General features: G+C 34.4%; 1 protein-coding gene across 1 annotated transcript in view; it reads right to left on the bottom strand.

Moving 5' to 3' along the window:
* Positions 1–13,872: 13,872 nt before the first annotated feature.
* Positions 13,873–14,428, bottom strand: part of C3HXorf58 (chromosome 3 CXorf58 homolog) — a 48,384-nt gene continuing 47,828 nt past the window's right edge. The window contains exon 9 of the mRNA XM_044666821.1: positions 13,873–14,040. Coding sequence (XP_044522756.1) covers positions 13,873–14,040 — 168 coding nt within the window. The remainder of the gene's footprint in view (positions 14,041–14,428) is intronic.

The raw sequence follows: 14,428 nt of genomic DNA, 5'->3' as shown, positions 1-14,428 counted from the left end.
ATTAAGGCTGAAGATCCAAAGTACTGAAAATGCAGTAAGCCCCAAAGAATTTCAAAGACATTTATGAAATTTGTGGTACTTTCCCAAACAGTAAGCAATTGCTATTATTATTCATTAATACTTGACAGTTTGTATTAATAATAATAGTCTCAATCAAAAGAGAAGTTAGTTTTCCAATAATATAATTGCATCATTCTCTGGGTATGATTTTTCAAATTAACAGTTTTTCTTATATAATGATTTCCCCCAAATTGCAATATAAGAAAATTAGAAACCTAACAATAAATAAACAGTATTATAGATTTTTAAAACACAGGACAAAGTTTATTGCCAGGCAAATAACTTCAATTTGGCAGAATATATTTCTGAATTATATAGAAAATCACTTTATCTATCAATTTGGCATTCTATACTAATCACATTTTTAAAAATCCAGAGTGCTTTTGAAACAATCATACTTTCTTATTCATGTAATTTCCTTTTTTTTCTTTTAAAATCTTTACCGTCTGTCTTAGTATCAATTCTAAGACAGAGGAGAGGCCAATGTAGGGCAACAAGGTAAAGCAATTTGCCCAGGATCACACAGAAAGTGTCTGAAGCCAGATTTGAATGGAAGCCTGGCCCTCTATCCACCATGCTAGCTAACTGCCCTTATTTGTGCAGTTTCTAGAAGTATTATAGCCAAATATTAAATGTATTTTTCCAACAGGGTCTGCTCTACCTACAGAGGGTCAAGCATGACAATTGTCTTAATATCGAACATATCTCACTTTAATTGAAGCAATTATAACTTAGTGTTTAGATATAAATTCAAATCAAATTGATTTACAATCACAAATGGTATCATTCAAAATCTCAATTTTCCTAAGGGGTATTAGCTGCCAGCATATGAAATTACAGAGCTCCCAGCTTTAGGGCAGCTTAGCTCCAAAGATTTACGGTGGTAGTCTCACATAATTATGTCCTTCTTAAAATATTTTAGCATTTACAAAAATCTTCAAACTATAATTTGGAAATTTACAGCAAAGATTTTACATTTCAGGGGAAAGAACCTACTTGTACAAAAATATTTATAGCCGACCTTTTTGTAGTGGCAGAAATTGGAAATGAAGAGGATGTCTATCAATTGGGAATGCTAAACAAATTGGGGTATATGATGGTGAAGGAATGCCATTGTGCTGTAAGAAATGATGAACAAGATGATTTTAGAAAGAGCTGGAAAGACCTACATGAATGATGCAGAGTGAAATAAGCAGAATTAGTAGAACACTGTACATGGTAATAACAATATTGTGGAATGATCAACTGTAAAAGATTTAGTTCAGTGACCCAGGGCAATTCTAAAGGACATAGACAAAGAATTTTCCAGACAAAACACTGTTGAAGTCAGAACGTAGATCAAAGCATACAATTTTTCACTTTAGTTTATTTGGGTTTTCAGTTATTATGTGATTATCCTCTTATAGAAATGAACAATATGGAAATATGTCTTACATGACAATACTTGTATAACCCAGATCAAATTGCTTACCTTCTCCAGGAAGGGAAGGAGGAAAGGAAAGAGAGGATTTGGATTTGGATCATATAACTTAAGAAAACTCACATGGACAATTATAAGATATAATTGGTACAATAAAATATCTTTACAAAAAATTACATTTCAGTTATAAATTTGTCTCTAAATAGTGTATAATGCCAAATTACCAATATAAAAAAATGAGAACTTCCAAGAAATGAAGAAATAAAGGAAAAATTTTAAACCATTTAAACCAATTAGAAGCAAAGAAAACTGAGAAATTAAATAGCCAAGTGTTATTTTAAAAATTACTCAAATTAAAGGGAAAATGGAAAATTTCACTTAACCACAAACAAAAAATTGAATGAACCATAAAGAACTTTGTAAGAAGATAAGAGGACAAGGTAGATTTATAAGTTAATTATATCAAACATTCAAAGAACAATTCTAGTATTACACATACTGTTTGCAAAGATAGAGAAAGATTAGATCCAATCAATCTCTTATGAGACAAATATGATACTGATATTAAACTAAGGAGAGATAAAATAGAGGAGAAAAACTACATAGGTTCTTAACCTGGGATCTGTGAATTTGCTTTTTTTTTTTAAACAATATTTTAACTATTTCAATATAATTGGCTTCCTTTGTAATCTAATTTATTTTATGCATTTGAAACATTATTCTCCATTCCCATTTGATAAATGGTCAAAAGATATAAACAGAAATTTCTTGGATGAAGAAATCAAAGCCATATGTAGTCATATTTTTTTAAATACTCTGAATCATTACTGATTAGAGAAATGCAAATCAGAATAATTCTGAGATATTTTTCCATCTATCAGATTGACTAAAATGATAAAAAAAGGGCAAAATGACAAATTTTGGAGAGGATGTGGAAAAATGGGGATACTAATACATGGTTGATGAAATTATGAACTGACTAAAACATTTTGTAGAGCAATCTGGAATTATGGTCAGAGAGTTATAAAATTGTGTATACCTTTAGACCCAGCAATTCTACTGTTGAATCTGTTTCCCAGGGTGATCAGGGAAGAAGGAAAAGAACCTATGTGTTCCAAAACATTTATTACATAAAATATTTTTGTATAGGTTATTTTAATAATATATTAATATAGAAAATATTTAGCTCTCTTTGTGGTGGCAAAGAACTGGAAATTAAGGGGCGACCCATCAATTGGGGAATGGTTGAACAAATTGTGACATATAATTGTGATGGAATACTACTGAGCTGTAAGAAATGATGAGCAAGATAACTTCAAAAAAACATGGAGGGGGTAGCTGGGTAGCTCAGTGGATTGAGAGTCAGGCCTAGAGATGGGAAGTCCTAGGCGTTCAAGTCTGGCATCAGAACTTCCCAGCTGTGTGACCCTGAGCAAGTCACTTAACCCCCATTGCTTAGCCCTTACCACTCTTCTGCCTTGGAGCCAATACATAGTATTGATCCAAGCCTGAAGGTAAGGGTTTAAAAACAACAACAACAAAAGAAAAAAACATGGAAAGTTCTTCATGAAATAAATAGAACCAAGAGAACATTACATATAGCTACAGAAGGAATGTTTGAAGAATAATTTGAAAATGTCCACTTCCAGAAAAAGAACTGATATAGAAACATGAAAGACATAGGACATTTCATCCCTTTTTTTGGGTCATATGATGCTTTCTCTAGGACAGGGAAGATTGGAACACTGAGAGATATTTTGGAATTGTAATGCTACCAACAAATTTTTAAAATCCTCAAAAAATAAAAAATAAAACCATTATTCTGAGAATAATTTTTTTTCCCTGATCAACTCACACCTGAACTATAACAATAGCTTTCTCATTGGTCTCATTGCCTCAAGTTTCTCACCAATCCACTCCAGCTCCTCCTTCCTTCCTTCTTGAAAAAGCCTTGCCTTTTGTCTCAAATTGACAAGTATTAGTTCCAAGGCAGAAGAGGAGAAAGGGCTAGGTAATTGGGGTTAAGTGGCTTGCCCAGGGTCACATAGCTAGAAAGTATCTGAGGTCATATTTGAACCCAGGACCTCCAGGTCTGGCCCTCTATTCTCTGAGCCACCTAGCTCCCCCACTCCATCTTCTCTTCAGCTATCAAAACAATCTTCTAAAACCACAGGTCTGACATGTCATCTTTCACATAATAATTTCTAGTTGTTCTAGGATCCAATATAAAATTCTCTGACTTTTACAGTCCTTCATAATATCTTTCCTGTATTTTTACATATTTATTTTTATCCTTTCCATATACTCTGTGATGCAATAACACTTGTCTCTTTGCTGTTCTTTAAACAAGACATTCCATTTCCCAACTCTGTGTATTTTCATGGGCTGTCCTCTCTCTTTATAGCATCTTCTGGCTTCCCTTCAATTCCCAGCTAAAATCCTACCTTTTGCAAGAAACTTTCCTACTTCTTATTATATTAGTGCCTTTCTTTTGAGACTACCTCCAATTTATCTTGTATGTATCTAATTTGTATAATTGTTTGCATATTGCCTCCTGTATTAGACTATTTAGACATTTAGTTCAAGAGTAAGGATTCTTTTTTTCCTTTCTTTTTATCTTCAGAACTTAGTACAGTGCTTGGTACAGAACAGACTCTTAAGATATGGAAACTATTTGAAATTATATCCCCCCAAAATCACTAAACTGCTACTCCTTTGATAGTATTAATGGTATACCCTGAAAAGATTGGAGAAAAAAAGGATCCATATGGACAAAAATATTTATTGTGGCTCTTTTTAGTAATGTCAAAGAAATGGAAACAAAGGGGAGTCCATCAAGTAGAAATGGCTGCAACAGTTATAGTATAGAAATGCAATGCAATATTATTGTGCCATAAAAATGATAAAAGGATTGATTTCAGAGAAACTTGGAAAGACTTCTGTGAATTGATGCAGAGAGAAGTAAGCAGAACCAAGAGAACAACAACATAATAACAACATTGTAAAGACAAGCAACTTTGAAACATGACATAATTGGACAAAATTATTTTTAATAAGTTTTTATTTTTGTTTATCTGTTGTGAAATCATCATTTTTATTTTTGGAAATTTGGTTTCTCTCTTTAAAAAAATAAAATTTGCTGGCACTATTTTATTGTTTTAAAAATTGCTCCTACTTTTATTAATTCAATTTTTGTTTTGAATTTTGCTTATCTTATCCATTTTCTAAATTTCTTTTTTGTGGTTAGTTAATGTTTTTTATATTATTATCCAGTTCACTGGTCTTTTTCTTTCTCTTTTTTGTTAATGAAAAATATTTAGAAATATTTTCTCTAAGAACTACTTTGATTATCTCCCTAAAGTTTTGGTAGGTTGTCCCATTATCTTTTTCTTTCATGAAATCATCTATTATTTCTATAATTTTTTTCTTTGACACATATTTTATGATTAAGTTATTTTATTTCCACAAGCATTTGAATCCTTTTTTCAAATCTCACAGAAGTCAGAGAATTCAAGAATTAGAAGTGACCTCAAAACCAGTATCCACACCAAATGACTATGGTAACTAATCACCCTAGATCCTGTGTGGACATCTTCAAGGAAGAGGAATTCATCACCTCTCAAAGCAAGTGATTCAACTTTTGAAAAATTCTAATTATTAGGAAGTTTTTCTTGACATCTAGACTAAAATTGCCTTATTGTAACTTTCTACTCATTGTTTCTGGTTTTGTCCTCTGGGGCCAAAAAGAACAAATCTAATCTCTCCTCTCCATTATAGTCCTTCAAATACTTGAAGACAGTTATTCCCCTGATCTTTCCTTCCCCACAATAAATCTCTTCTCTAGAAAAACATGCCCTGTTTCCTCAGCTGATTTTCATATGTCATGGATTCATGGCCCTTCACCTTATTGGTTGCCTTCTACTACAAATTCTCTAGCTAATTTAAACCATAGATGCAAAAACTGAACTTGCAGATGAGGTGATGAGGCTAGAGAAAAGTGAATTGTCTTCCTATTCCGGACCTTTATTGATAATTATTTTGTGTGTGTATTTGTCATGGTCAGTAAAAAGATACGTTTATTTTTGCTCTTTTACAGTTATCTATGAAATTTCAGTGTCCTAGCTCATAGTTTGTTTTTTATAAATGTGCAGTGTATAGTGAGAAATATATGTCTTTTTTTATTTATCATTAGCAAACCATCATATAAAACTTCTCTAAAAGTTTATTCAGGACTTAACTTTTTTGTTATTTATCTTCATCTACGCTTGAAAGTCCCCAACTATTCTAAATTCACTGTTTATTTTTCTTATTTGGTTAGTTTTCCTTTAAATATTTATATACTATTTGGTGCTTATATGTTAAATATTTCATTATCTGTTATGCCTTTAAGCCTAGCATCCTTGTTTATTTCTTTTAACCACTTCTATTTCTACTGTTGCTTTTTCTGAGTTAATTGTTACTTTTTCCTTTATGTAATTCACACAAAACATAATACATTTTCTGTTTTTTTTTTTAACCCTTAACTTCGGTGTATTGTCTCATAGGTGGAAGAGTGGTTAGGGTGGGCAATGGGGGTCAAGTGACTTGCCCAGGGTCACACAGCTGGGAAGTGGCTGAGGCCGGGTTTGAACCTAGGACCTCCTGTCTCTAGGCCTGACTCTCACTCCACTGAGCTACCCAGCTGCCCCCCATAATACATTTTCTTAATCCCTTATTTTAATTCTTTTGTTTTGTGTGTTTCCCAAAGCAACATATTGTTACTTCCTCCTTTCTAATACATTCTCCTATCCTCTTTTGTGGATGTTATCTCCATTCATATTCATATTTCTAAAGATGATTTCTCTATATTTCTTGCTCACATTCTCTTACACTTCCTCCTTTTGATCCTTCACTCTTTTCTTCATCTACCTCTGATCATTGCTTCTTACATTCTCTTTCTTTTTAATCTGTCCTTACACTCTCCCTTCAGACCTTGAAGTTTGTTTTCTTGTTATTATTCCTTTGCCAACTCAGTCATAGTAGTCTTGCCTACCTAGACCTGGAAGGTTTAGATTTGATTCCAAGTTCATGCATGTGCTAACTTGGAAATAACACAGAGCTACTAAAGTAGTCAGAAAAACCTTGTCTTTGATCAGGAAAGAAATAGTGTCAATATTCCTCTGCTACAGAGTCAAAACTACAAACCACACAAAGGCAAGGGCCATGGGACTCTGGGAACCCCGTCTCTGGGAGAATGCACCCTCCAAGATGATTCAGCAAGCATGAGTAGACAAGCTGCAAGCAAGCTGCAAACAGGTTGCAGTCAGCAGCTAGGGCATCAGGGAGCCAGTCAACTATAATGAACACAAAAGGAAAAGGCCAAACCAAAAACTAGACTTCCTGAGAGAGGACTTTAATACAATGGGAGAAGCTACTAAGACAAATAAGGGTAATCAACTTTTGACTCTGCCTACCAGTCCCAACAAAACTGGGGTCCCCAAACACTTCAAAGTCTATAGTTCAGTCCAAAACAGGTGTGCCTGGTACTTCCTTCAGGGTGAGTTCTCAAGGGGCAGGGGCAAACTTGAAACTTGCAGAAAACCCAGTTGACATATGTATATCAGTACTATATGATATGGGGCTGGGTGGGGGGAAGAGCTCTGGATTTTGATCTGGGCTTTGCCATTTCCAGTGTGACCTAAGGCAAATCATTTAACCTCTTTGATCTCAAAATTTCTTCAGCAAAATGGCAGGGTTCATATTATATCCAAATCCATGATCTAATATGATGACAAGAGCAGTGGTTGTAGAGCCAAAGGATCTGGTTCAAACTCTGATATTGCTGTTTGACTTCCGTACGCACTTGACCCTTCTACACCTTAGTTAGTTTCTTGATAAAACGAAGGAGTTGAACCAGACTCTTCCAGTTCTAATCTATGATCCAATAACTCTACTTTCTCTACCTTTTGAAATTCTATGTGTGTGTGTGTGTGTGTGTGTGTGTGTGTAAAGTTCAGGAGATGTAGAGTTTCCCCGATTCCTTTCTCGAAGATCCCTTTTTCTCACACACTAGTTATGAAAAATGTTTTCCCAAAGGACTGCTTGACTGCATCTCCAAAATTTTACAGATTGTCCCACTATTTTTATTATTTTAATGAAATGATTTTTATGATTTTTTCTTTGACTCACTAATTTGTTAGGATAAAATTTAATAATCTTAATCCTTCCTTAAACATCTTTTTATTAAGTATAATTTTTATTGCATTTATTGCATTGTGGTCAATAAAAGGATATACTTATTTTTTCTTGTTTGTGATATTTTTATGCTGAATACATGACCATTCTAAAACTCTCAAGGCCTTCTTATTTTGGTTATTTTTCTGTGACTGAAAAGAATACATGGAATCCTTTACTATTAACAGTTTTATTATTTCTCCCTGTAACTATTTAGTTTTTCCTTCAAGCATTTAGATGTTAAAGCATTCAGTAATGGTAATGATTTGTCATGCATTCATTTCAGCATAAGGTAATTTCTCTTTTTAACTCTCATAATGAAGTCTTTATTTACTGTTATTTTATCTGAGAACATGATTACTACTTTTGTTTAAGTATAATAGATTTTGCTTTAACCCTTTTTTTGAGTCATTATGTTTCAATGTATGTTACAAACAACATGCTATTGTATTTTTTCTATCTCCTTCTTTCCTCTTTCCTTTTACAGGTGAATTTTGTTCCTTTGTCTTCCTTTCATTCAGACCTAATCACAAGTTCTACCATTTCCTTTTATTTTTTTTTACCAATTACATGTAATAACAAATTTCCACATAAGTTTTCCAAAGTTATATGATCTAAATTGTCTTTCTCCCTCCTTCCCTCCCCCATCCTGGAGTGGGCAAGCAATTCAATCTGGGTTTCCTTTTAAACCCTTTTTCATTTTCTACCCTCCAAACTTAAAAGGTTTTGCTGATGACTAATACCTCCCAGAACATTCTTTTTTTTATTGCTCGTTTCTCATTTCCTTGAATTATACATATTTTGAAATCAAATGCATGTGTGAGAGTGGGGAGAGGTTTTTTACTCTCTTTTGACCATTTCAGATGAAACAGGTTCAAGTGACACCCACTTCCCTCCCCCTTCTTTATTTGCAGAAATTTCTGCTTGTTGTACCCATTATATGTTCCTCACCCTTCTTCACTTTTTCTTCCCTATTGCTTTCCCTCTCTACCTTTTCTTTCTTCTAAGGAAAACCACTCTCAGGTTTTATTCCCTCTATGCCTTCTGATAACAATCAGCCTTTATGAGATGCATGTCATTTCCTGCTATTAGAACCTAAACATTTCACCCTTGTATAGTCCCTTACAATTGCTCTCCTATGTTTATATTTTCTTGATTCCTGTGCTTGTATTTCAAAGCTTTACTCAACTCTAGTCTTTTCATCAGGGTTACTTGGGAAATTATCTTTCTTGCTAAAGATCCATTTTCCCCCGGTAGGATTATGAATTTTGCCGAATAAGTTATACTTGGTTGTAAACCCAATAGTTTGGCTTTTGAAATATTATATTCCAAGCTTTCTGCTATTTTGTAGGTTAGCTTTTAACTCTTGTGTTATCTCTACTGCAGCACTTTGGTATCTGAACTTTTTCATTTTGACTGCTGTAGTATTCACTGGCTTAGAAGCCCTGCATTTTAGCGATGCTATACCTGAGAGTTTTCATTTTGGGGTTTCTTTCAGGAGATTACAGGTGGATTTTATTTTCACTTTGCCCAATAAATTGGGCAGTTTTTCGTTCATGATTTCCAGGCTTTTTTTTTCTCAGAGTTTTTAGGAGACCCAAAGGTTGTCAAATCCTTGATTTGTTTTTCAGGTCAGTTATTTTAGATATAACACACTTTCTTCTAATTTTTCCCAGTCTTTTGATTTTAATATTTTTGTCTCATAGTGTCATTAACTTCTGTATCATTCATTCCAATTTTCAGAGGGATGCTAATTGTACAAGGCTTTGTACATCTTGTACTATGCAATTAATTCTTCTTTCAAGTATTTCCTTCAAAGCTTTTATGTCTTCCAATTTTTTGAGTGTTCATTTCATAATCACAGTAATAACTAATAATTATATAGCACTTTAAAGTTTGTAAAGCACTTGGCTTATGTTATGTCACTTGATCCTCACAGCAATCCTGAGATGCAGTTGCAGGGATATGCTGGCAAAATATTTAATGATCATATATCCAGAAAAAAATGTATACATGACACATTTTACTCTGCATTAATATATTATCCATTACTTTCTGAAGAACAGAAAAAATCAATAATAAATTAAATACTGGCTTACTTTACTGTTTGGTTGTTTTCAGTCATGCCCAACTCTTTGAACCCATTTTAGGATTTTCATGGCAAAGATACTGGAATGATTGCCATTTCTTTCTCTATCTCATTTTATACAAGAAGAAACTAAGGCAAACAGAGTTAAGTGACTTGCCCAGTGTCACACAACTATTAAGTGTTTCAGGCAAGACTTGAATTCAGGAAGATGATATTCCCAGCCTAGTGTTGTATTCACTCTGCCACCTAGCTGCCTTGATTTGTTATGGCTGCCAATTACTGAGGTGTAAATACACTGAAAATGTTAACAATTGACGCCCTTGAACTGGTACAAGCTGGTTCCTGCACATCCTTGCATATTTACATTTTGCATATGGAAAAACTCAAGGAAAGAGAGGTTAAGTAACTTGCCTTTCTTTAAACTATTTAAAAAATTTTCTTCCTTCTACGAATTCCAATTGACCCGTGGAAAAGCTGTGTAAATCTTTGGAGGCTTTGCTTATAGATCACAGTGGCCAACATGCCTGAAGGACACCCGCAGATTAACCCCACTCGTAGCCAGAGGTCTCCTCCTTAATCTACACTGAATATGCACCCAAGTTCTGGGGTCAGTGACTCAAGCTCCTGGCAGCTCCTGATCCTACTTCATCCCAGGTTGGAAAAGTGACTTGCTGCTTTCTTCTTAAGATTTCTCCATCTGGTGATTTTTGTAGAGCTTTGTTGGAATATTCATAGGGGAGAGCTGGATTACACTGCTTACTCTTATGCTACCCTCTTGGCAGTCTTATATTTGTCCTTCAAATATACCACGAGTTTCTTTTGCATATTAGCTCTCACCCTTGATCTCCTGATTGATGAGAGTTCTCCCTCTCTAGAGCATTCTCAAGATGCCATCTTCAGGCCAAGCCTGATGGCTTTGGTTTCTGACCTAGCACACCAGCTCCTGCCATGGGGCTTTGGACTCTTGACTACAAAGAAGCCTACATAGCTCTAGACCCAGAACCCACTCTGCTGCTTTCCAGCTGTCTTCATGCTACACTGACTTAGGTGTATTCTTCCTTCTCTTCCCATATTCCCTACCACTGGCTTGTGGAATGGCAATAAACTTGACATGTGTTGTCTTCCCTGATTAGAATGAAAGCTCCTTGGTGGCATTTTTGTATTTATGACTCCATTGCCTAGTACAGTGCCTGCTACATAATAAGTGCTTCATAAATGCTTTTTCATTCATTCACATCACTTTCTTTTTACCACTCACCTTTTTCCTCAGTGGAATTTTCTCTGTCTCTTCAAATTTTCATTCTTGAGAGACTCTTATCCTTCTGGGCCAACTTCTTTTTTAGGATTCTAGTCCATAGGACCCTCCTTATGAACTCTTTGAAATCTGTTCATTCTGTTGGATTTAAAAATCAGTCTGGCAGTCTACTGAACTATTTCTGGCCTGGGCTAGCTACCCCCAGCCCCCAAGGTTTCCCAGCACAGTCTTCCTTATCTCCCCCTATCATAAACCTAAAACTGAAGCTATCTTATCTGATGTCTTGAGGAATGTTTGTCTATGTTTGCCTGCTTTACAATATTTGCCTATATAATGTATGTTTGCCAAATGCTTCCAGACCCCTGACCCTGAAACCCCCCTCCCCAGATGCTTCCTGACCACCTGTCCCTGACACTACCTTGATGTACCAACCCCCTTCCCCAAACATTTCTATATAAACTCTTGGCTGAGAATTCCAAGGGGTCATTCAGGCATGCCTCTCTGCCTAGCGACCCTAGCTATTATTGCTAGTAAAGAATGAGCCTCTTCTTGCATATTGCATTGTCAGTGTGATTCTTCCTCCGGCCATGATAGAACCTGGGTTAAGTATTAAAATTTGGGTACAACAATTCTAACTCTAGCTTTATTCTCTCAGACGGTATGGTAACATTCCAATCATCTTGACCCCCCCCAAAATCTTGACTCCCTGCTCGTAAAATTTTTGGAAAAGAATGTCCCTTTTAAAAGAAATACACCTTCAGGCCTTTGCCTTGATTAAAGAGGCAAACTCAGCAAATTAAAGAGAGTTTATTCAATACCACAAGGCAGGAAATCCTTGGAAGGGCCAATAGCCATTAGAGCTGGGCCTGGCATTTTATAGACTGGAGTAAGCATCTTCCAGATAAGTGCAAAAGTATTTGGACTGGACCATGGAATCACAAGGACATGAGGTTAGTGATGCCTCAGCTCCTCCCTTGGTTTATGATTATTCCAAGGTTCAATGAGGTTAGTGAGTATGTGCCACCACTATCTTTTGTAGGCTACCTGCCAAATATTCAGGAAATCAGTGAGCATGTGCACCATCATCTTACTGAAGGTTTTAAAATGGAATCCTATAGACTGACTCAGCATAATAACTGACTTCCCACAATTCCTTTACTTTTTAAATGAAGAAATCATCATCCTCACAACTCAAAAAATTATTAGTTGCTTTACCTTTTTAAGAAAGTTCCAGTAGATATCAAGATAAATAAAATCTCTTCTGGCTACTGTAAAAAGACCTTTGTGTCAGTTGAGGAGTTATTAATAAGCTACAACAGATTCCTAAATGTGGGAGATATAAGATAAAAATGTGTAAAACTTTAGGAAGGTTATTTTAGGGGTAGTAGTGGCTCTGTGGATAGAGCACAAGTCCTGGAGACAGGAGGTCCTGGGTTCAAATTTGACCTCAGCCACTTCCTAGCTGTGTGACTCTGGGCAAGTCACTTCACTCAGATGCCTAGCCCTTATTGCTCTTCTGCCTTGGAACCAATACTTAGTATTGATTCTACAATAGAAGGTAAGGTTTTTGGGTTTTTTTTTAAAGTCCTATTTTAGCAACTCTGTGAAAGATGAATTGGAGAAAAGAGAGATAGGAAAACAAACCAGAAATCTATTCCAATATTCTGATAAGAGGTCGAAGGCCTAAACTAGTGTAGTAATCACATGAGTAAAGAGAAGGATATGGTTTTAGGAGATATTATGATAAAAACAAATGATACATGGCACTTAATAAATGCTTATTGAATCAAGTGGTAAATGAGATTAATTATTACAGTACAATAGTCATGTTTCTGGGCTTTGTTATTGCATATGTCTATTGATTTTATTTTGTAATTGGTTTGGGTGATGGGATATTTTCCAGTTTAATGAAGTAATATGTGATAAGGATTAGGAGATAAGAAAAAGATCAAATTCTTTCAAATTCAACTTTTACCTGATCCAGTTTTAAAACCCAGGGGATGATATATCACTTCATAGGTATGAAATCAGTGTGTTCTTATGGAAAGAGTACTAATTAATAGTAAGGCTATAATATCAGCAAATAAAATTTTTTATACATGTAAGCAACTAGCTTTTTACAAAAATTTCAAATCAATTCATATATTTTAAATATTCATCAAAATGGAAATTAAGTCTGTTGCTTCAGAAATTATTATCATATATTTTTGGCTCATTAATACCAATCATTGGGAGAAACAGATATTTTCCACTAGGTTAGAATCACAGAAAAAAATTTTGTCATTATTAACAATTCCCTATGTTAGATACTTTAATTTAAAAAGTATACATTTTAAGTAAATTATCTGTCCAGGACAGTTTTCAATTTTATATTTGTATCCAAAGAGAATATAAACATTTTGCCTTGTACTTAAAGTGAAAATTCTCAGTAATGATCTCATAGGTTGTGTTATTCCTCCTGTTGCAATATTTGGCAGAACAATATGAAATTGAAATTTTTTGTAGACTAACTGGAGTACAATTTATGTATTTTGTGAATCTTTTTCTTTATACAAACCAGGGATTGCTTAGATATTTAAAGAAAATGATACAACAGCAAAACTGATTAGGATTCCAAAAATTGAGTCACTCATTATTAATCATATTAAACCATACAGCATTTTGCCACATCTTAACTTTATTTTTATTCAAATTCTGATGGACAAGAATATTTATGGCTAAGAAAACTTATCACTTAAACTGAGTTAGGAGCAAAATCTACATACCTGTATTTGTAAATAGTTGAATTAATAATCACTTACAATATTGAACGGTATGGATTATTTTGTTAATTAACTATGAGTTATCAAGACAGAGCTGTTTGGACCAAGAAAATAATTCCTTTGCTTCTTGCTCCAATTCATCATCTGAAGCAGGTGAGTTAATTCCCAAAAGTTCGTAAGATGGTGTAATGATAACAATACGATGCTGATCTTTTTCATTTCTTTTTTGCTTATTTGATTCCTGGTTAAAATTAGAAATAAAAGTCATTTTTATTGGTACTGTGATACTTCTGAAGTCCTGAAATATTCAGATGGAACTTACTTGCATCTTGGAAATAGTTTAATCAGAGATATGTTGAATTATAAGTGTTAATACATAATGACAATAATTTCCTGCCACAAATGCTGATGCAGAGCCAGGACATTGTTTTTCAGTTCAATATTCTTTTCCTGCCAATACTAAACTATAATAAATGGACTTCATAGTAACAGCATATCAAAATAGTGCATGTTCTCAATGAAGGAGTTTTGTGTTGTAGAATTTAGTCATTGATGTATATTTGAAGAGCAAATGGAATTTTAACAGTTTTAAAAATACATTTTCACCAAGATGAAAATAGCTTTCATAC

This window comes from Gracilinanus agilis, chromosome 3 (genome assembly GCF_016433145.1).
Source record: "Gracilinanus agilis isolate LMUSP501 chromosome 3, AgileGrace, whole genome shotgun sequence".
Taxonomy (NCBI): domain Eukaryota; kingdom Metazoa; phylum Chordata; class Mammalia; order Didelphimorphia; family Didelphidae; genus Gracilinanus; species Gracilinanus agilis.
Note: the sequence above shows the minus strand (reverse complement) of the source record. Positions and strands in the feature narration are given on the sequence as shown.